General features: G+C 41.3%; 1 protein-coding gene across 7 annotated transcripts in view; it reads right to left on the bottom strand.

Annotated features, from left to right (window-relative positions):
• LOC110675957 (transcriptional repressor p66-beta) overlaps window positions 1-24,251 on the bottom strand; it is a 29,275-nt gene extending 5,024 nt beyond the window's left edge. Inside the window, exons 1-9 of one of the 7 annotated variants that reach the window (XM_021842063.1) lie at window positions 24,004-24,251; window positions 10,716-11,383; window positions 10,452-10,653; window positions 10,142-10,300; window positions 9,854-9,952; window positions 8,994-9,192; window positions 8,523-8,848; window positions 3,221-3,668; window positions 3,051-3,158 (exon numbers count right to left, since the gene is read on the bottom strand). In XM_021842063.1, coding sequence (XP_021697755.1) covers window positions 3,051-3,158; window positions 3,221-3,668; window positions 8,523-8,848; window positions 8,994-9,192; window positions 9,854-9,952; window positions 10,142-10,300; window positions 10,452-10,653; window positions 10,716-11,365 — 2,191 coding nt within the window. In that variant the 5' untranslated portion in view covers window positions 11,366-11,383; window positions 24,004-24,251. Of the gene's footprint in view, window positions 1-3,050; window positions 3,159-3,220; window positions 3,669-8,522; window positions 8,849-8,957; window positions 9,193-9,853; window positions 9,953-10,141; window positions 10,301-10,451; window positions 10,654-10,715; window positions 11,384-24,003 lie in introns of all 7 variants that reach the window. The other 6 variants (XM_021842061.1, XM_021842062.1, XM_021842060.1 and 3 more) reach the window with 6 other exon arrangements.

Below are 24,251 nucleotides of genomic sequence, written 5' to 3'. Positions count from 1 at the left end.
AGATAAAACTGATGAAATGAAGTAGTTTTTGTCACAAAGCATTTTGAAAAACCTAGTTCATGTAGTCAAAATCATGTGAATTCTGTTTGATAATGATATTTTTCAACACTCTTAGTAGAAACGCCAAAAAATCACATTTTTTCATTTTAACGATAGAGTATGAAATTTTTTAAAATTTCAACAAGTTTTCACTGTGGAAACTATTAGTAAGATGTATTTCATCGTTTGAGCAATAAGATTTTATGCAAACTAGAATTTTTTATTTTGTTTCAGTCGAAACCCAAATGCACGGTGAATGGACCCTTTTCAATACTATTACCGTGCATTAGTGTAAAAGGCATGAAACTATTCGGTAATATTAGATTTATTATTATGTTGTCATTGAACTACTTCATATTTAGTTGAATATGGAACGGTTTGGACAATACAGTCAAACCTCCTATAACAGCTTTAATGAAAAAATAATAATTTAGACAATTTTAATTTTTTTGTGGTTTTTATTGTAAATGATGATTTGAATACTCTTAAAAATGAGTGTGCACACTACTAGCAACATAGTTGCACCATCAACAACGTTTCTTCGAGATACAAAATTAAATCATGACGAAAACTATACGCACGGTGAATGGTGCACTAGTGTGCACGGTAAATGGTAACATAGAACGGTACGAGGCGACCTTAACATTACATTTTCAAACATAATTTTGAGTATTTTTTTGTTATGCATCACTAGTTTTAGATTTTTCTTTGAATTATTATATAATTGCACGCTACGTAGTGGTATTCTAGTGCGCTTCAAATTATTTGGAAAAGTTATAAAATTTTTTGAAGCGCTATTTTTTTTAAATGCACGGTGATTGGTAGCTTGACGGTATATATGGTTCCTATTACCGTGCATTAGTGTAAAAGGCATGGAATTATTCGGTAATATTAAATTTATTGTTATGTCGCCAATAAACAACTTCATGTTTAGTTTATGAGTGAATATGGAATGGTTTGGACAATACAGTCAAACCTCCTATAACGATTTTAATGAAAAATAATTATTAACCCAATTTTCAAACTTTTTATGGTTTTTATTGTAAGTGAAGATTATTTAACTCTTAAAAATGAGTGCACACACTTCTAGCAACATAGTTGCTTCATCAACAACGTTTCATCAAGATACAAAATTAAATCATGACGAAAACTATACGCACGGTGAATGGTGCACTAGTGTGCACGGTAAATGGTGACATAGAACGGTACGAGGCGACCTTAACATGACATTTTCAAACATAATTTTTGCGTAATTTTTTGTTATGCATCACAAGTTTTATATTTTTCCCTGAATTATTATATAATTACACTCTACGTAGAGGTTTTCTGATACGCTTTAAATTATTCGGAAAAGTTATATAATTTTTTGAAGTGCATTTTTTTTCTTAAATGCACGGTGAATGGTAGCTTGACGGTACATGCGTTATACTTTGCACAGGAGAAATTTAATATTGTAAATGTTCTCTAGTTTCAACACAATATCAAACAAAAACTACAATTTCTAAAAATGTATATTGTGATTAATTATATGTAATAATATGTTCCCTAACATATGAATTATAAATTTTAGTAATATCAGCGTTATTAGCTGATATATTTCATAGGGGAATGTGGGGCAAGATGAGCACCCGGGGCAAGATGGGCACCCCTAGTATGTGTCGTTCCTACCGATTTTTTTTCAATACATTATTTGGGGTTCTGATGAATATCATTAAATTGATATGATGGCCATAAATTTCAGCTAAAAAATCAACAGCACAACGTAAATATTGTCCAAAATACATAGAAGTCCAAAAATTAACCTTTTCATATAAGATTTGTTCATTTAAAAGTGATATTTTTGTTGCGTAAGCAAATTAATTCATACGTTTTTGGCCGTATAGTTATAGAATAATCTTCTGTAGATAATCAGGAGCAAAACTTTTTATCAAATTTAAAAAATATTTCAATTGTTTTGATTATATTAATAAATTTACACCCTTGGGCAAGATGAGCACCATGTTCAAAATTAAGTAAAAGTGTGAAATTATAGAACCACATTTAGCTGTGAGCTTGACTTACGGTATCTTCTTTGCACAAAACAATTTTTCTAAAAAATATACAAACAAACAACAAATTTAATCGTTTTTTAAGTAAAATCTTAGCAATTTATGAAATGTTATTTATTTTTTGATTAAAGTTTTAAAAACTAAGCTAGTTGAACATAAATACCATCAGAAATTAAAGATAAAATCTTCGGATATTACAAGCATTGAATAATAATAGTTACCTTTAGTAAATTGCATCTTTTTATGGGGGTGCCCATCTTGCCCCGCAGTTTTTTTGACCGATGATAAAAAAGCTATTTTTTAAAGTGTTATTTGGAAAACTATTTATCACTTTTTAAAACTTTTAATGGTTGGAGGTCAAAGTAATAATGTAAAAGATAAGGATGGTTACCAATTTTACCAAAATAATAACGTTTAAGTAGGCTTAAATCGCGCCTATCCTTAGGGTGCTCATCTTGCCCCGCCTGACCCTATATCATATTTTTCCGTTTTGACCCGATCTCACCCCCTAGACCCATTGTCACCCCCATCGACGGTAATTGAATTGCACTTGCTATCTGTAATGCAGAGAAAGATTTTCTTTAGGATTTGTTTAAATATGAACAAAAAACTGGTATTTCATTTTTGATGATTGCTAATGATTGAATGACAAATATATAACTCGTACTGAAAAAATCTTTTTGCAATTTCTCATTGTAATAGGTTGTTTTTCATCACGCCAATCTGTCATGAAACGGCCTACTTTCCTGCACTGAAGTATGCAGTGCGGGAATAGTCATTACGCAACTGAAACCAGTGCTGTAATGATTCATTACGCAACGCTTTTTCATTACGCAACTGTTTTGAGTTGCGTAATGAATAATTACGCAACAATTTTTCAGAAATTGTAAAATGATGGTGAATGCATTCCGATATAATTCCGATACCCATGTTGCGTAAACTACTATTCTATTACGGTCTTACCAGCAGCTTGGGCCATTGCCAGCTGATACGAATAGATCAGTGGTGAGAACTGCATCATGTGCGCCTGCAGATTGTTCAAATTTCCCGTGGACAGTCCCTGCTGAAGACCTGCAAAGTAAAACCAAAACGGTTACACATCATCGAAATACGCATTCCTTCGGCGAACAAACCTCTAAACAGTTGCTGCTGGAAGGCCTGCATTGCGGCCGCTGCTGCCGTGGGGTTCAGATTACCCAGACTGCCCAGATTTCCCAGAGCACCCAGTTGACCGAGGCCACCAAGTCCGGCTAGGGCTGTCAACTGGGCTGCAGCAGCTTCCGCTGCGGCATTTGCAGTCGCACTGTGACGGCTGGAACGGGAACTGGACGCCGGCGGTGGAGTCTGCTGATTCGGTGGGGTAGGCGTCGGTCGCGGCGTTGGCGTCGGCGTTTTCGACTTCGATGGTTGTGACTGCAGGTGGGCATGTTGCTGCTGCAGTTGATGAACACGTTGCTGTTGTTCTTGGTGCTGCTGCAACTGTTGGAGCTGTTGTTGCTGGAGCTGCTGTTGGAGCTGTTGCTGCTGTAGCTGTTGGAGCTGCTGCTGACGAAGTTGTTGCTCCTGCTCTTTCTGGCGCTGCTGTAGGAGCACAATTATGATGTTAGGCGTAATTGGGGTTTTTTTTTTCTTTGGATGGATTGTATAACATTCCCCAGAAAACCATTGCCCCCAAAACCGTCTGTTCTACGATAATTTGAATACAATATGTTCTACGATCATTATTTGATGAAGTTTTGAATAGTTCATCACTTATCCTTGACAGTCTAGTTATAGTACCTAGAACATGGATTCAGCCTCAAAATAGTACACCCCAACCTCTTTTTACGACCGTTATCGGGGGGTGCTCGATTGCTATCAAAAGAGCCAATTTTATGAGGGTGTGATAATATCGGTATCGTTATCCTTAAAAATTTTTGGTATTTGCATATTATGAAAATACCAAAAATTTTTAAGGATAACGATACCGAATGTTCACCAAAATTGGAGAAAGTGTTGCGTGCCATACAGTCGGCCGAATCACAATTGTTCATGTGGCTGGCAACACTGTTTAAGCAGAATAAAGAAACCATACAATTTAAGCGGAACAGAAAAATAGAATGCTTAGCAACATAGCAATACTCTTCACCTGTGATCCAGTTTTTCATGAAGAGTTCAAAATTTGTCGTAGCTGGCAACACTGCTTAAGTGAAATTACACCATCAGGCAGTACAAGTGTGCATGCAACTTTTGTTTTGCGGATAGCTCCGGATCCTGACATGGCGCCTTCGGCAAAGTTGTTCAGTAGCTCAAGGACTATCATTATTCTAGCCAAAAGATTCGAGATTTTGCCACTAGGCGGCGCTAGTGAGCATAGAACTTTTGTTGTGCGAATAGCTCAAGATCATGACCACTTAGAAAGATGGCGTCTTCGGCAAAGTTGTTCAGTAGCTGGAACAATCTCGAATCTCATAGCTTTTATAATGATAGTCCTTGAGCAAATGAGCAACTTTGCCGAAAGCGCCATTTTTCTAAGTGGCCAGGATCCTGAGATATTCGCAAAACAAAAATTTCATGCTCACTAGCGCCACCTGGTGGCAAAATCTCAAATCACATAGCTTTTATAATGATAGTCCTTGAGCTAATGAACGACTTTGCCGAAGACGCTATTTCTCTAGGTGGTCATGATCCTGAGCTATCCGCAAAACAAAAGTTCTATGCTCACTAGCGCCGCCTGGTGGCAAAATCTCGAATCCCTTGGCTAGAATAATGATAGTCCTTGAGCTACTGAACAACTTTGCCGAAGACGCCATCTTTCTAAGTGGTCATGATCTTGAGCTATCCGCAAAACAAAAGTTCTATGCTCACTAGCGTCGCCTAGTGGCAAAATCTCGAATCTCATAGCTTTTATAATGATAGTCCTTGAGCAAATGAGCAACTTTGCCGAAAGCGCCATTTTTCTAAGTGGCCAGGATCCTGAGATACTCGCAAAACAAAAGTTTCATGCTCACTAGCGCCGCCTGGTGGCAAAATCTCGAATCACATAGGAGCAATTCTCGCTGAAACCAGGCCGCCATCGGCACCCATCGTTAGAATTCCAATTTTAAGTCACTGATCGCAAGTTTTCGATAAAACTTAAGGGTGGTCCTTTCTGTTTTCTCAAATTGGTGGGCCCCCTTTACGCCAGCTAGCTGAACAGTTTACGAAAAAGCCCATTTTTTGATAAATCTTGGGTATTTCTTCACGGGATATGTCTCATATTACGCTTGGAACACATAGCAAACTTAGTGGCATCGTATAGAGAAAGGATATAGCTTTCATTTAAACTTGAACAAATTTTGGCGGTAATTTTGAATTTTACCGCCATCTTGAATTTTATTAGAAAAATCGATTTTTCACCATTAGCGCATCGCTAGTTTTGAATTCTGAGATCACCATCAGAAAGTTGAGGAAAAATTGCGTAAGATAGGCTACAAAAACTAGGTGAGCAAAGATATTTACCCTATGATATGAACGATTTTCTAAATCATGTTCTACTATTTTGACGTATATGGCGAGTGCAATCAATACAAACATAATTTTTTGTACAACAAAGAAACAAGTTTTCAATCGTTGGTGTATTATTTGAGACAGATGAAGAATAGGAGTATTAATTTGAGTGAAAAAATCTGGCGGCCATCTTGGATTTGGACGCCATCTTGGTTTTAAGTAGTAGAATGAGTTTTCACCTTGTTAGCACTCAACATGTTGAATTTCAATGCTACCGTTACACTTATTCTTCTTCTTGTTCTTCTTTTTCCTCACGTTACGTCCCTACTGGAACAGAGCCAGCCCTGCAGCTTAACTAGTTTTAAAAACAAATTATCAAATAGGATTTTTTAATGCTTATCTGCTACCTGAATGATTCTTCTGCATATCTTCGAGTTGTAAAATAACATTATTTCTTTCATTTATTTGGTCTAAAATCATTGATACAAATGAACAATCAGTTGAACAGCTGAGATAAGATAAGACAGATAGAATCTGATTGTTTTTTTTTTTAACGGAGGCCTTATAATTCAACATAATGAGCACTGAGGGGCCCATTCACAAATTTCATAACGCTGAAGGGGGTGGGTGGGTGTCCATGATATGTTACAGCTCATAGAAAATTTGAAAAATTTCCACACAAAATGCGTTACGAGGGGGTGGGTGGGTATCAAAAATGGCCATTTTTGGCGTTATGAAATATATGAATGAACCCTGAGATGGTAAAAAACCATGCAACTGCTAAAAACCAAGATGGCCGCCAGTTTTTCTAACATCGAAATTATACACCTGCCTTTCGGCATTACGTCCACTAATGTCCCGACACGCAATCTTTAAACTTCATACAATGAACAACAATGCATAGGGTAAAAAAATGTTTGTTTAATACAATCAATATTTTTTGACAGTTTTCATTTATTGAATTTATTTATTCATTATTACTGAATTCAAAGATACGTCGAAGAATTATTCTGTTGTCAGAAATCGCATTAAAAAAGAAAATTACTGTTTAATAACCTGGATTTATAACTAATAAAGATGAGTATCAGGCTTGGTTCCAGTAAGGACGTAACGTCAGTAAAATGAAGTATAATAAGAAGAAGAGTATATGTAACCTTTTTTCATTGGTAGCCTCTAAATTCGACATGCTGAGTGCTATCAAGGTGAAAAATTAATTCTACTACCTAAAATCAATATGGCGTCAAAATCCAAGATGGCCGCCAGATTTTTTCACTAAACATAATATTCTTATTCTTTACTCGACTCGAATAAAACACCAAATGTTGAAAACTTGTTTTTTTTTTGTTGTACAAAAAATGATGTTTGTATTGATTGCACTCGCCAAATAGTCAAAATCGTATAACATGATTTAGAAAATCGTTCATTTGATAGGGTAAATACCATTGCTCCCCTAGTTTCTGTAGCCTATCTTACGCAATTTTTCCTCAGCTTTCTGATGGTGATCTCAGAATACAAAACTAGCGGTGCGCTAATGGTGAAAAATCGATTTTTCTAACAAAATTCAAAATGGCGGCCAAATTTAAAATGGCCGCTAACATTTTTTCAAGTTTAAATGAAAGTTATATCCTCTCTCTATACGATGCCACTAAGTTTGCTATGTGTTCGAAGCGAAATATGAGTCATATCTCGTGAAGAAACACCCAAGATTTATCTAAAAATGGGCTTTTTTCGCAAACTGTTCAGCTAGCTGGCATACGAGGGGTCCTCCAATTTGAGAAAACAGAAAGGACCACCCTTAAGTTTTATCGAAAACTAGCGATCAGTGACATAAAATTAGAATTCTAACGATGGGTGCCGATGGCGGCCTGGTTTCAGCGAGAATTGCTCATAGCTTTTATAAAGATAGTCCTTGAGCTACTGAACGACTTTGCCGAAGGCGCCATCTCTCTAAGTGGTCAGGGCCCTAAGCTATCCGCAAAACAAAAGTTATATGCTCACTAGCGCCGCCTGGTGGCAAAATCTCGAATCTCTTGGCTAGAATAATGATAGTCCTTGAGCTACTGAACAACTTTGCCGAAGACGCCACCTCTCTAAGTAGTCAGGATCCTGAGTTATCCGCAAAACAAAAATTCTATGCTCACTAACGCCGCGTGGTGGCAAAATCTCGAATCTCTTGGCTAGAATAATGATAGTCTTTGAGCTACTGAACAACTTTGCCGAAGACGCCATCTCTCTAAGTAGTCAGAATCCTGAGCTATCCGCAAAACAAAAGTTCTATGCTCACTAGCGCCGAATAGTGGACAAATCTCGAATCTCTTGGCTAGAATAATGATAGTCCTTGAGCTACTGAGCAACTTTGCCGAAGACGCCATCTCTCTAAGTAGTCAGGATCCTGAGATATCCGCAAAACAAATGTTTTATGCTCACTAGCGCCGCCTGGTGGCAGAATTTTGAATCTCACAGCTTTTATAATGAAGTCCTTGAGCTAATGAGCAACCTTGCCGAAGACGCCATCTTTCTAAGTGGTCAGGATCCTGAGATATCCGCAAAAGAAAATTTCGATGCTCACTAGCACCACCTAGTGGCAGAATTCCGCAATTCAATGACCACCATATGTTAGCCCTTACACTACTGAACAATTTTGCTGACCATCGTGGCCCTCTATTTTGAATACTTTTTAAGATATTGATCATTTATAAAACCGGTCATTCATAAAAACGGTTTATCTCAACTTTCATCATAATGAGCTAAAATTTTGGAAGAGCGCTCAACATTCACCGTTAATGCTTTTGAGGGTCTATAAATATCTGAGATCTAGGCTACCAAAATGGACCACTTCAGAGTTGATCATTCGAATAGAAAATCGAAAAAGTTGCGAATGTGTTGTCCAGCACTAGAGATTTCTGGACAATGATACATTCTGGGGAACGGATTTCTGAGGAATGTTATAGAATCATTTAAAAATACCTGTGCAGCAGCTTGTCGTTCCTGCTGTTGCTGACGTTCCTGCTGCTGTTGGCGCTCTTGGGCTTGCTGGCGTTCCTGTTGCTGCTGTTGTTCCAGCTGTTGTTGCAACTCGCGCTGTTCTCGCAAATTCGGCGTAGAAGACGGCGTCGGCCTTATGTCCACCGGCGATGGGCTACTTTGGCTAGCTAAACGTGCCTCTATTTCCTGTTCCTGCTGCAAAGCCTTCACGAAGGCCGTTTTCAGACGATTGGTGTGCTCAGCCTTGAGTGCCTTCTTAACGTTGCTAGTAACACACTGCTCGCAAATGACCTTCGGATCTTTTCCAGCTGAAAGGCAAACAACGAAACGTGAGCATAATGATACCCATTCACCACCAGTGCACTCAAGGACAAGCAATATTGAGTAACAAAGGAAAGAACTGAAACAACACAAAACCTGGACTGTTCTGAAAAGTTGGATTTCCTCTTTTACCCTGTTTTTCCCACTTCCAAACCGGGGTGAAGTCGATTTTGCACTGAGCACAGCGGTACGGTTGCTGCGGGAGATTTGGTTTCTTGTCCTTGGTGAGATAGTCGACGACGTGCTCCAGCCCCAGCAGATACACGAATTCCGTATTGCTGGGATTGGGGATGAAGTGCATCTCCGGTGGCGGAGGTTTGGGCGGTGGAATCTGGAAAGAATACGGTAGACGTGTGAAACATTAGGTTTGATGTAGATTTTAAGCCTTTTGATGGAATTTTCAAGCTTACACAGAATGTGAGAAGATGGATGATTAGTTAATTGAAAGGTGGAAGCGGCATTAAGATGAACACTTGAATATGGTTAAGAAGACATGGGTAGTGAAGGTGAGGATTGTATCCGTCAGTTTAACGGATAATATGATACTGAGGTGTTCATCGTAGTGCTGCTTCCACCTTTCGATCACATCGCGTCCGTTCGTCAATGCATTAAGGATGCATTGAGCTTCTGATAGAACTTCAGCGTTTCTTGAGAACGGTACAGTAATTCCATCTTTTGGCATTCCACCTCTTCCAGGCGATACTTTATGTCCTAGTCCCAGACAATCAACAATGGACCGAGTCGAAAGGAGACGTCGAGACGTCTTCTACGAAAAGTTCAGAATTACTTCAAGAGTTCTCCGATGAGTCTAAACTTTTCGGGGAGTCACAATACTTGGTGAACTTTCATACTTAAGATGGGTAATTTATTGAGAACGTTTTTAAGAACGAATCAAAACAAATCGCGTAGTTTTCCAAGCAAGCCTGGTTTTCATCTGAGAGTTTTTATGAATATTTTTGTATGAGATATTTTATAAAATTTAATCTTCTTACCTGTAATAATGTCTTCTCCAATTGCTTCCTAAGTGCCAGTTTGGCTGCAGCTTGGCGCTGCGCTTGAGTTTGCGGCTCATCCCTGGTATCACGATCGCGCTAGATACGAAAAAAGGATTATTAGACAGCAATTAATATAAGATTTGAGGCAGACAAATTGAAAAAGCACATCCATTATATAGTCATATGTTGAGTTTAGTTGACCAATATACATAGGTAGGTCAAGTGCTTTATCTGATTGTCTGCCCATTTTCTAAAAAAATAAAGGCATTCGGAACGCTTGCTTACTTTAAGTGAAACCGGTTCCACCGTCGTGCAACTGATTTGTGCGGGAATAGGAGGTGCTGGAGTGATAGACACCGAGTTGCTAATCTGGCCGGACTGTACCTTCAAATTAGTATCCATTAGACTGTTGGCACCGATACTGCCACTATTATGTAGCTGTAGCTGGGCGTTCAAGTTGTTAGTCAAGCGACGCGATGGATGACATTTTAGAATAGCGATACAATAGGAAAGAATCATGTTAGTGAAAAGCGGTAGTATTTAGGCAAGCCATGAATGATTTCAATGGAGAAACATTACAGTTTATATAACTCACATTACGCTGCTTGATGTTGCTGGAGGGAGCATTTGTAGGCGTGATCGTAACCGAAGGTGTAATGGTGAGATTAGAACCAGTTCGGGTTAGACCTATTGGAAGGCGCTGGCCAGGTGTGCTGGGCGTTAAAGTAGCTCCTCCAGGTAAAGATGGCCTAGCAGGTGGCTTAGTAACCGGAGTGATGTTTATAGGAGATCCACGACTGCGAGATAAAAAATATTTATAAATTGAAAGAAGTCAACTAGTTACAGTTATGATACTCACTTAACAGGAGGGACCGTAACGGATTTGGAAGATTTAGAATGAGCCGGTAAGGGTACAGCGTTGGTGGGAGTAACACTGAGCGAACCCTTCGTCAGAGCAGTAGGAATCGCGGCCAGTGGATTGTTAATATTCGTGTTAGTTGGTGTAACGACAATGTTCTCCTTCATCATCACTTGCTGGGACTGCTTCAGTTTCTTCAGTAGCACCAATTTGGTTTCTTCGCTGCGAAGTTCCTCGCGGAGTTTCCGCAAGCCGCGTTCGCGTTCCCAAATTTCCGCCGCCGTGAGTTCCTTAATCGGGAACACCGGAGGCATTTCGTCATCTTCCGACTCGGATAGGGCTCCAGCAGCAGCACCATTGTAGGAACGACCATTCACCTTCGCCGGTAATAGCACTATGTCCGGCACTTCGGCGTACGACTTTGGTTCGGTACGGGGTCGAAGGACACGCCTTCCAGGCACGGGAGACGTGCTTCCGGATGCGGATGGGGAAGGGGCGGCAGGTGGTGGCGGTGCCGGTGTTATGGTGAGACCGGAGTTCTGCGTGAGTGCCCTCAAATCCCGTGCCGTGGCCGGAGTAATTGTGAGCGAGTCTCGACCGGATCCGACGCTCAGATCCACAACGTTATCATCAACTTCCATTCGTTCCATTGCTTCCCGCGAATTATACTGGAATAGAGAACAAGAACATTTCGTTATATAGGTAGTTATTATGAGGATTTAAGACATAATGGATACATTAATTTATGGATCTGCCCAATGACCACGGTCCATACAAATTTCAATATTTTGTATAGATAAATGACCACTTCTTATTCGCTTCAAATTTCCGTATCTTATTTCCAGGAAAATAAACCAAATAATCCTATTCATGCATGGTTGGTAAATGCTGGGTATTGCATACCATTTGTACCTCGCATACCTGTGTTGTCCTTAGCCTCATGCTTAGCAACTCCTATCCTTGCGGTACTGGCCGAGGTACAAGCAACCTATGGAAAGATCGGGTAACCAATCCTGGTGAGAACTCTGATCGTATACTAACAGGGGAGGGGGGTTTGCTTCTGCAAACCTGGAGCGTCTGTACTCAATGTTAGGAGCGGCTCACAACAGCGTCTGTTACCGCAGACAGGGGCGGCTGATCATCGTCCGAGTGCCAAAGCAGGACTCTAAGCTTAACTATGCACTAAGGCCCTCTGAATATTTGGGGGAATGGTCCTCCGGGAATCTAGAGGTTGGTGTCAGGCCCCGCATTGCTGTTCTACGCATATTTGTTCCGAGGTCCATAAGGTTTACATAGAACATGGGACAAATAGCCGTAGAAGGGCAGTGCGAGGCAGCCGTAAAAAATCATGCAATGAATAATCAACGAGAGAATACGAACCGGGACAATCGGCGAAGGCTACAGCGACGTAAAGCACAAGCATACCGCCGATGTGCTGAAGGACCGTGGATTCGGCATCGTAGCGCTGCAGGAAGTGTGTTGAAAGGATCAATGGTGCGTTTATAGGTAATCATACTATCTACCAGAGCTGCTACAACACACACGAGTTGGGAACAGCTTTTATAGTGATGAGTGATATGAAGAGGCCCGTGATTGAAAAGTTCAGTGAACGAAAACGGCCTACGACTGATTGAATTCGCCGCCTTCAAAAATATGGCCATCCGGAGCACCTACTTCCAGCACAGCTATCCGTACTGATACACCTGAAGAACACCACAGCAGACAGAATTACAAATCGACCACGTTCTGATTGATGGACCAAACTTCTTCGACATTATCGCCGTCAGGAAATATGTATCGTGGCGCTAAAATTGACTCTGACCATTATCTGGTGAGGGTTAAACTGCGCCCAAAACTCTCCATCGTTAACAACGTACGGTACCGACGGCTGCCTCGGTATGACCTTTTGTTTTGTTTTTTACAAGGGAGAAATCTGCAAACAGATCCCCTGAGAAGGTAACTCAGGGAATGCGGGGATGACGCACCAACGACGACCCGCTAAAACCAGCCTATGCACTGTGCTTGAGCAATTCTTTTAGAATTGCTCAAGTGGTGAACAGTGCATCGACATGACCCTTGGACTCAGACCCTTATCTCCCGGAACCACCTTACGGAATTTCTTCGGTGAGGGTCCAGTGCATATAGCACAACAAGTGTAGCAGTAGCCTAGGCAAACTGCTTCTCCTAGCCGACTTAAACAATGTTACAAGGGACCAGCCTCGGCAGGGCTAATCTTCTGCAGCCAACTCTTGGTCGGCGCGCCTTAGGCGCTGCAATTCTAACATAATGTGAGTGACAGTCGTAGTTACTGTATTCCAGCACTCGGCATCCGCACACATTCTCTCTATTATATTGTCGGGGGACGTGTCCCCTCCGCATGTAGCGAGCATGCGACCTCTCACAACACAATGAAACGGGGGCAATCGAACACGACATGCTCTGCTGTTTCCTCCACACCAGCACAATTGGGGCACGCATAAGATTCTGAGTGCCCGAACCTATGCAGGTACTGTCTATAGCAACCATGTCCTGACAGAAACTGCGTCAGGTGGTAGTTTACTTCCCCATGGTTTCAGCTATACCAATCTTAAACATTTGGTATTACCCGATGGGTCCATCTACCCTTAGTGGAGTTATCCCATTTCTGCTGCCAGCTTCTGAGCATTTCCTCATTACACGTGTCGCGACTCCTCTGGTACCCCTTTGGTTGAAGCATTGAACATCTTCTTTGATGATGAACCCGATGGGCGTCATGCCGGCTATGATGCACACGGCCTCTTTAGATACCGTCCGGTATGCACTTGCTACTCTTAAGCACATTATCCTGTACGTGATTTCCAACCGCTTTAGGTTTCTGCTCGTTCCAAGCGCTTTTGACCAGATTGGTCCTCCATACCTGAGTATGGATAGCGCCACGCTTGCCAGTAGCTTTCGTTTGCTGGCAATTACAGCAGAGCTTGAAAGCGCCGCTATAGCCGTAGATGCCCTTTTACAGACATATTCAACGTGGCTAGCGAAGCTGAGCTTGTCATCGATAATTACCCCAAGATGCATAAAGGATCACTTGGACTCTATGGTGCAATCACCTACCGAGATAAGCGCCCGTTGCTCGGACTTGCGGTTGTTGACCACCACCACCTCGGTCTTGTGACGGGCCAGTCTTAGTTTCTTAGGCTTCATCCATTCCTCAACTATGGAAATAGAGTGCGCTGCTGTCAACTTTACTTCCTCCATCGATTCACCATAGACCACTAGGATGATATCGTCGGCAAAGCCAACAATCTTAACACCCGTCGGAAGGGGCAGCCTCAGTACGTCATCGTACATCGCATTCCATAACAGCAGGCCCAGGATTGAACCTTGAGGTACTCTCGCGGTAATTCAAACGCTTTTCTGCCCCTCCTCTGTGTCATACAGTAGAATCCTACCATCAAAATAGCTTTCTAGAAGCTTACACAACTGCACCGGTACCATGAGGCGTGTGCTATTGCTTCCCAGCTTGCGCTGTTGAACTCATTCTTCACATCCAAAGTGACAACCGCGCAGTAACGGATGCCGCTCCTTTTATGCTCGATTGCCACCTCAGCTGTCTGAACGACCGACTGAATGGCGTCCAGAGTAGATTTACCTTTTTCTGAATCCAAACTGGTTGGACAGACCGTCCGCACTCTCCGTATACGGTACTAGCCTGTTGAGAATCAACGCCCGTCGTATCTAGTAGACAGATAGGTCTATACGCCGACGGGTCACCTGGTGGTTTCCCCGCCTTTGGTAGTAGCACCAATTTCTGTCGCTTCCATACATCCGGGAAGCTTCCTTGATCAATACAGGGTTGCATCGTGGTTCTGAACATGTCCCGATTCGCGTTCACTGCCGCTTTTAAGGCAACATTCGGGATACCTTCGGGTCCCGGTGCCTTGTTTGACACGAATGATTTCACGACTTCTGCCAGCTCTTCGTTCGTCACTCTCGCCACTTCTTCCCCTTATCTGCCGCATACGGCGCTGGAGGCCATGGGCTTATGGGATGGTGCGGGAAGAGTACATCGATTATCGATCCCAGCAACTCGGGCGACTTCTCTTGAGGCGCTATGGCACCTTTGGTCTTAGCCATTACCACTCTGTAGGCGCCACCCATGGACTTTGAGAGCCAACTTTGCCTCTCTGAATGCTGCACCGCGTTCTTCTCTTTGTGCTTCTGTGCGTGCGCGTTGCATTCTTCGTCTAGCCCGAAGGCAGATTGCTCGAAGATTTGCAATTGATTCGCACCACCAGTACATCGGCGGCCTGTATTCTCTAGAAGGGGCTTTTCTCAGCATGGAGATATCACAACAAATAGCTCTTCACCGTTTAGGTCCAGAGTGTTCCGTTCGCGCCTCAGGGCTTCGCCGTCGAAGCGCGCTGTTTTCCATCCTCGGGCTTGGGTCGAGTTACATCGCGCTGCCTTCCGTCCGCCTGGTATTATACTATAGCGAATCGATTGGTAATCGCTATGCGTATAACCGTCATCAACGCGCCCGTTCATGGTACCTAAAAGGTTAGGACTACAAAACGTCACGTCGATAATCGATTCTGCACCATTTCTGCGGAAGGTACTCACTGTACCCACATTTGCCAGCTCTACATTTAATGGGTCAGGGATTCCAACAATAGCTGGCCTCTTTGGTTGGTGCAACGGCTTCCCCACTCCACTGTCCATGCATTAAAGTCGCCAGCTATCACAACTGGCTGCCGATTAGCTAGTTCGGCTATCATCCTGTCGACTATGTGGGAAAATTCCTCAATCGACCACCTTGGGGGCGCGTAACAACGGCAATAGAACACGCCGTTGATTTTTGCTATCGCAAAACCGTCATTTGAACTATTATAGCTACTTCTTGGATTGGGTATCGTCCTGTCGTCCCTATAGCTGCTAGCTGTTGAGACCTATCCACCACCCAGTTCCCGTTGTTGGCTGGTATACGGTATGGGACCGATAGTAACACCACGTCAGTCTTGGTTTCCGAGACTGACTGCCAAACAGCTGCTGGGCTGCATCACAGTGGTTTGAATTTAACTGTGTTACTTCCGTTTTGGTTGCTTTGATACTCCACTTCTGCCCGGACATTTAGGTTCGCCCGTTAAGTGTCCGTTGTCTGCTCTGTCGACACATATTAGGCATTTAGCGATTTGCTTACAATCGCTTGCCCTATGGCTGTTGTATGTTGAGCCGGCAAACCGACCAACCTACCTTGAGTATGCCCAAGTTCTTCGCTTTGTTAACCTCTGCGACCGGCAGCCTGATCACCGCCACCTTGGTGCCCTGCGAGCCCTTTCTAAGGTGGATGGCCTTACTGGCTACGTCGATGTCACACCGCTCTTTGAGGGCAGCAGAGGCCTCCGCTGCGTCGGTGACCTCATCAAGATTATTACACTGGAGAGTTGCTTCAGCAGTAAGGGATCTTACATCAATCGCGTCGCCAAGTACTTCTTGTACCAGTTGCTTATAGACTGCACCCTTGACGTCCTTTTCTAAGACAAGGATCATTTGAGCGATCCTAGTTCGCCTTATGCTCCGCACGTCTGCACCCAATGGCGATAACTTCTCCGTGCTTTGCATAGCCTTAAGAATTTCGGCATATGTTGCTTCCTCCGTTTTGATAACAAGGGCTTCGTCTAAATTATTATAAACCAGAGCGGCTGAAACAACCCGATGCCGCAATTGCATACGCGCAGCACCTTGAGGCAGCATTACCGAAAGAGGGTGAGCTGGACGAAGCCCCTCTTGAGGACTGTTGTAGCGCAACGTCGGGTACGTGGGACGGAGTCGACGGAACGATTGGTTCGACGAGGAATGTAGGCAGATTCTGGAGGAGAAGAATGCAGCGCGGGCGGTCATGGTGCAGCAAGGGACCCGGCAGAACGTGGAATGTTATAGACGGAAACGGCAACAGCAGACCCGCATCTTTCAAGGGAAGTGTCAAGAAACACGGAAGTTCTATCAGAAGCTCAACGCATCCTGCAATGGAAACGAACCGCGAGCTGAGTTGTGCAGGGATAAGGATAAGAGCATCTTGATGGACGAGCGTGAGGCCGGCTTCGTTGACGGCCGATCGATAACGGACCTTCTTTACTGTACGGCAAATCTTCCAAAAAGGTCGTGAATACTAGGTCCCAACGCATTACCTTTTTATCCATTCCAAGATGGCATACGATAGCATCGACCGCGTACAGCTATGGAAAATCATGGACGAGAACAGCTTTCCCGGGAAGCTCACGGGACTAATAAGAGCAACGATGGAAGCTGTGCAAATTTGTGTGAAGGTTCCAGGAGAACATTCCAGTTCGTTTGGATCCCGCCGGGGACTACGACGCTAGGAGGTGTTATGCGAAGCGCCAGGCTTAAAAGCCGGGGTACGATTTTTAGAAGATCCAGTCGATTTGTTTGCTTCGCGGATGATATGGACATTAGCGGCCGAACATTTGAAAAGTTGGCAGAAATGTACTCCCGCCTGAAACGCGAGGTAGCAAAAGTTACTGGTGGTGAATGCGATCAAGATAAAGTACATGCTAGCTTATGGGTACGAGCGCGACAGGGCTCGCCTAGGTAACAGTGTTACGATAGACGGGGATGCGTTCGAGGTGGTCGACGAGTTCGTCTACCTTGGATCCTTGCTGACGGCTAACAATAACGTTAGCCGCAAAATACACTGGCGCATCATTAGTGGAAGTCAGGCTTAGTATGGCCTCTACAAGAATTCACCCCGAATCAAATGTACCATGTACAAAACGCTCATAAGATCAGTAGTCCTCTACGAGCATGAAACGTAGACGATGCTCGAGGACGACCTGCAAGAACATTGGTTGCTTTGGCGGTGTGCAGGAAAACGATGTGTGGCGGTGAAGGATGAACCAAGAGCTCGCCTAAATCTACGGTGAACCCAGTATCCAGAAGGCAGCCAAAGCTGGAAGGATACGAGGATACGATGGGCAGGGCATGTTGCAAGAATGCCGGAAAGCAACCCTGCAAAGATGGTGTTCGCTTCGGATCCGGTTGGTACAAGAAGACGTGGAACGCAGCGAGCTAGGTCGGCGATTTGGGAAGCATGAGGCAGAACCGAGGATGGAGAGATGCAGTCACGAACCGAGTGTTGTGGCGTGAAATTGTTGATTCAGCGTTATATGTTTAGATGATAAGAGGCGGTCCATTAATTATGTAAGACATTTTTCAACGTTTCCACCCCCTCCTCCACTCCCCCCTTGGTAAGATTTTTTGTATGAAAGTAAAAAATAAAATGTATGGCACGTAAGAAACCTCAGACCCCTCACCCCTCCATAAACCCTTACGGAATTAATGGATAGCCCCTAACTAAATAAATGCATTAAATGAATTTTCTTGCATATATGAGTTACTTAAAGTTTGGGAATGGCTAAATCCTATCGTTGTATATTGGTTTCGTTGCTAAAGTTGTAAAAAAATTTGAATAGCGAACATTTATTTCCGGTTGAAAACATGTCAAGACCTGAACTTCCGGTTTGTACACTCTACTCACAGGAAGTTTAAATCATCGATCGTAACGAAAACCGCATTTCATCGAACTGTTATTTCTTAGCACTAATCGATTGAAAATAAAAGGTATTTCCCGGGGCTTTGAGGGTTAAAACCAATTGCAGCTTCTTAATGTGTTTTAGTTACCTATGGATTGTTTCACGACTGAATAATACTGTAATTTTATTGTATTATCAAATGTTTCATCACTTTGAATGCACTAAGAGTAAATTGAGTTTAAATCTGGGCTCAGTTTAGATATCATATTAAGAAATATTCCTTCAAATGAGCGGAAACAAATCGATTGCGTACAACCAAAAATTGCACTGCACACTACCCCTACTCATCCCTCTGTGCATATCAGCTTCATATGCCAACCTGCTTGCTCTTATTGCTCCGCGAAACCATATGAAAGGGTCGATCGGCCTCTAACGCCTTTTCTCCCGTCATCATTTTCCCATCCCATGGTTCGGTGTCATCGCGTTTCACCTTACCCTTGCCTGCTAGCTGCTGCGTGTACCCTGAACACGCATCTTTATACCTACACTCTGTACTTTGCATGAAACAATAATGGCAAAAGCATTCCGCAACCAAACCGCGCGATGAACTATGGGTCAGAACATCAAATTTCGTGACTAACACTCTCTTCCGTACTGAACCAAACCCCATCAAAAAGTAATACAAACTTAGATGCATCGTGCGCATCGTACCTTCGTGCTGTGCGTACACTAATTCTCTCTGCTCTTGGAAGTTAACAGTGCTTTTCAGTGCTAAAATTAAAAACGGTACTTTTCAGTGCTACTAAAACAATACTTTTTAGTACTATTTTTTCTACTAAATTGATCCCTTTACGATCCTTGTTTGGACCCGTGCCTTCGATTTTTCGTTGAACCCGTTGGCGAAAGCTAGCGGTGGTAATCCTTCTTGGACACCGTCTTGGGAAAAAACCTCTCGAAGGTCACGTCTTCTTCCGTTTATTCACTGAACATGGTTGCAACAACAAACAAAAGGAAGGGTGAATCTCTGAATTCACAAATTCCTTCCAAAAAAGTGAGATTTAAAACTGTCATTAAACGTGGCAAGAATGGAAGAAAGGACGTTTTTCCGAAATGCGAACTTTCTTCCAAGGGTGAAATGAATAATGTTGATAATAGTATCGAAATGAGCAATCAGTTCGATGTCCTAGACAAATTTTCCGAACACCAAATTGAAGCAGCCTCTAGCCCAGGCTCTTTGATTCAAGTGAGGAAGCAAAGAGTGCCGCCTATCGTGGTCAGTTGTTCCGAGTTTGGGGGATTTAGGCAGGAGATCTTGAACTCCATTAAAGGAATCAAGGTCTCCTTCCAAATCGCAAAGAAAGGAGACTGTCGGTTTTGCCGGAAACTCTTAAAGATCGCTAACTTCTTCTCAAACATCTTGAAGAGAAGAAGCACATCTTTTTTATTTATGACGACAAAACTGAACGTTCGTTCAAAGTTGTCTTGAAAGGTCTCTCAAGTGACTATAAGTCACCTGAAGAGATCAAAATGGAATAAATGATTTACTTGGATTTTCCCCAGTCCAAGTAATCATTATGAAAAAGAGAACCCAATCTGGCATTGTTCGGAAAGGGCTTTCTCAAGAATAATATTTAGTTCACTTTAACAAAAAAGATCTAAATAATATTAAAGCTTTAGAAAAAGCAAAACTTTTGTTCTATGTCCGTGTGACATGGGAACATTTTCAGAAACCTGGAGGAAATTACCAGAACCCCACTCAGTGCCGTCGGTGCCAAAAGTGGGGTCACGGTGCAACAAATTGTCGCATGGATGCTAAATGCATGATTTGCGGAGGTTCTTCTCACGCTAAGGACGTCTGTCCAGTGAAGGAAGACACCACCAAGTTTATATGCTCGAATTGCGGGGCCAATCATAAGTCAATTTTTTTAGATTGCCCTTCACGCAGGAGGCTCGTGCCAGGCAGATGAAAGATAATATTCGTTACGATAACGGTCGTTTCCGGAATTTCCCTGGTAGAGTAACGAACAATACTCATTTTTCAGTTAACGATCGCTTGATTAGGAATCATACCCATCAGTTTTTTAACTAATTTTAATCCGTCGGGTTCGCCGTTCGAATCTTTTAATTTCGAATGTATCTACCCACGGTAAATCCTTTGCCGATATCGTAGCAGGTAATTTCAACTCCTCCCCTATTCGTACTATAAGTACCCATTCTACTTGTTTCAAATCAAATGAAAAAAAAACCCTACCGCCACAGGTAACAGGATTACGTTTTTCTAATGGATCCAAATAATAATTTAAATATTTTAAATTGGAATGCTCGTTCTCTGAATGGTAAAGAGGACGAGCTGTTTAATTTTCTTACAGCTAATAACGTGCATATAGCAGTTATTACTGAAACGTATTTGAAACCTAGATCGAAACTCAAAAGAGATCTTAACTTTTTTGTTTATCGTAATGATTGGGGCATGTGGGGGAATTGCAATCATCATTCATAGGCGTATAAAACATCAACTATTTTCGTCATTTGAAACTAAAGTTTTTGAAACTCTAGGTGTTTCAGTTGAAACACAGCTTGGTAAATATACTTTCATAGCTGCCTATTTGCCTTTACAGTGCTTTGGACAGCAAGTTAATTTGCTCCAAACTGACTTGCGAAAATTGACTCGCAATAAGTCATTTTTTTTGTCATTGGTGACTTAAATGCCAAACATCGGTCATGGAATAATTCTCAAAGTAATTCCAACGGCAGAATTTTATTTGATGAGTGCTCTTCAGGATATTTCTCCCTTTCAATACCCTGATAGCCCTACATGTTTTTCTTCTTCTAGAAATCCATCTACGATTGACTTGGTCTTAACCGACTCTAGTCATCTTTGTAGCCAATTAGTTACTCATGCTGATTTTGATTCTGATCATGTCCCTGTTACATTTCAAATATCCCATGAAGCGATTCTCAATCCTATCAGCTCCACTTTCATTTATTTTCGAGCCGACTGGAATATATATGAAACGTATATTTACTCTAATCTCAATGTTAACATTTCTTTACAAACAAAACTTGATATTAACAATGCTCTTGAAACTTAAACAAATTCCATTGTTGAAGCCAGGAGCATTGCAATTCCAAAATGTGAAGTAAAATTTGAATCCGTGATTATAGACGATGATCTTAAACTCTTGATACGCCTTAAAAACGTGAGGAGAAGGCAATTTCAACGCACTCGCGATCATGCTATGAAAATAAGATTTCTCAATTGAATCCTGGCTCTATGCCCTTTTGGAAATTATCTAAAATTTTGAAAAAAAACCTCTGAAGCCAATACCGGCATTGAAAGAGAAAAACAAATTACTACTCACTAATTGCGAAAAAGCTCAAAAACTTGCTATTCAGTTGAAAGTGCGCACAATTTTAATTTAGGTCTTACTAGTCCAATTGAAAATCAAGTTACTCAGGACTTCGAAAAAATTCTCAATCAAGAGAATGTTTTCGAAAATTCCTGATTGAGACTGATTTGGAAGAAGTTAGAACTATTATTAAAAAATTCAAGAATATGAAAGCTCCTGGCTATGATGGAATTTTCTACATCCTCATCAAGAAACTTCCAGAAAGTAGCTTATCATTTTTAGTTAATATAATTACCAAATGTTTTCAATTAGCATATTTGCCTGACAAATGGAAAAATGCTATCTTCCAATCAGTTTGCATTCCTCCATCAGTATACTTTTTGAAAAGGTCATTTTGAACAGAATGATGGCCCACATCAACGAAAATTTAATGTTTGCCAATGAACAGTTCGGATTCCGCCATGGACATTCGACCACTCATCAACTTTTACGTGCAACAAATCTGAAGGCTATTCTACTGGTCTTGCTCTTCTAGACATAGAAAAACATTCAACAGTGTTTGGCATGAAGGTTTGATCGTAAAATTAAAAAACTTTAATTTTCCAACATACATTGTTAGAATAATTCAAAGCTATCTGTCAAATCGTACACTTCAGGTTAATTACTCCAGGTCTGAAAGACTTCCTGGAAGAGCTGGTGTTCCTCAAGGAAGCATTTTGGGACCAATATTATACAATATTTTCACATCTGACTTACAAGAGTTACCTCAGGGATGACAAAAATCTTTGTTTGCGGATGACATAGGCCTCTCCGCCAAAGGACGAAGTCTGCGTATCATCTGTAGTCGATTGCAAAAAAGTTTGGATATTTTCTATTAATGCTATCAACACTCAATATTCCCACAAAAACCAAAAGCACTTTATTTGAAACCTTCAAGTAGACATGTTGTCACGATAAGCATAGCAAGTATAATGTCTTACTAAAAAAACCGTTTATTCTCAAATAATGTGCTTATTTCAAAGGGAAATTGCCTATATGTAGGCGTATTAGGCATATTTCCTAAGTTATTTTAATGAATCATATACTCGAGTTGTAAGAATTTTGACATGATTTTCAGATTCATGAGACCCAAATTTAGTAAATAGGTATTTTTTTTTTAATTGAACCTGTTTTCTTATATGGTGATCAATTTCGCCCAGTGTGTCATTTTAATTGTTCGATATCAAAACTATTTTTATGATACGTTAAATATTATTTCATGAAAAATCGATTACATAAACTGATAAAGACCAATGGAGTACTGATTTTGTCGAAAATTATTTGACAATATTTGAACTCCGTAAAATAACACAACACAAAAAGTTGGAAAATATTGATCAATTTGCCCCCGGATTACCAATTAGTTACACAGAATATCCAATGTTGAAACATTGAAACAAATATCGTATTATATTATTAATTCTATTGTCACGATAAATGCGTTATATGTATCTAGGATAAGTTTATTGGAAGTGCTTTTTCTCATATAAGTAGGTGAAACACAGAACTCCTAGATATAAGAAATGAACGTAATGTTTGCAGATATTGATTGTTGGCGACACAGCTCCACGTTTGGCAACCCTGCCAACAATGAATCGCTTATGCGAAACGGAGAGAACGGAGCCTAGATACGTTTAAGCTGAAAACCTAACCGATTGGTCACTAGCTGCTGGTGACCAATCGATTAGGTTTTCAGCTCAAACGGATGTTTGGTTCTCCAGATCCGTGCTCTTGAAAATTTGAAGTTTGGCTTCCATTCATCTTCACCTTAAGGCAAACCAATAAAAAAAATGCTGAAATTTAATATTTTTTCAGCTTTATACGTTCAATTTCCAAAAATGCTTACACTATTATTAAACGCCATTTTTTACCGCAAATCAAATTTTCCTAAAATATGCTAAAAATTAAGTTAAGTGGCAATACGGATAAAAACGTATCATTCAGTAAATGAAATAAACCATTAATATAAAATATAACTAATGGATACAATACAGCGTATTGTAATTGAATGTCGAAGCAACATTATTCTTGTTTGAATGTACAATTCAAAAACAAAATAATATATTGTAACAAAACACTGTATTGTTTTTTATTGGTTTTATACCTTACAATTTTGGTCAAATTCCTATTTTTGCGTAAAACCACTGTATACCACATCCACACTTGTTCTCAATAATAAGAAATTTATCTCTGATTCATTATATTCAAAAAAAAATAACAGCAAGTTATCGTACACAATAGCTAACAATAAATGCAAATTAAAATTAAAATATCATCTGAACTTTTGTCGCGAAAGTTTTTGTTCTAGCCCATAGTGCGATGAGCCGAAAAATAATACCGTAGGTGAAGGAGGAAGAAAATCCCATTCATTACCTTATAGGAAGTCTATAGGAGATGCAGGTCCACTTTTTCAAACGCCCATTTCGGGAGTTTATCACTTCAGAAACCCAACGAATCGTATCACAATCGATGCTTTGCACTTTTATCTGCACAGTTTTGATATTCTTCGCCAGAATTGGCACCTTTTGTTGGTGATTTTTTCACGCAAAAACACTGACAACGGAGGCGCTTGTTTTCCTTTCTCGCGACGACGACGACGACGGCGGACAGACGACGTTTCG

Source organism: Aedes aegypti, chromosome 2 (assembly GCF_002204515.2).
Source record: "Aedes aegypti strain LVP_AGWG chromosome 2, AaegL5.0 Primary Assembly, whole genome shotgun sequence".
NCBI classification, from domain to species: Eukaryota; Metazoa; Arthropoda; class Insecta; order Diptera; family Culicidae; genus Aedes; species Aedes aegypti.
The sequence above is the reverse complement of the archived record's forward strand: the minus strand, read 5'-3'. Positions and strand labels throughout refer to the sequence as shown.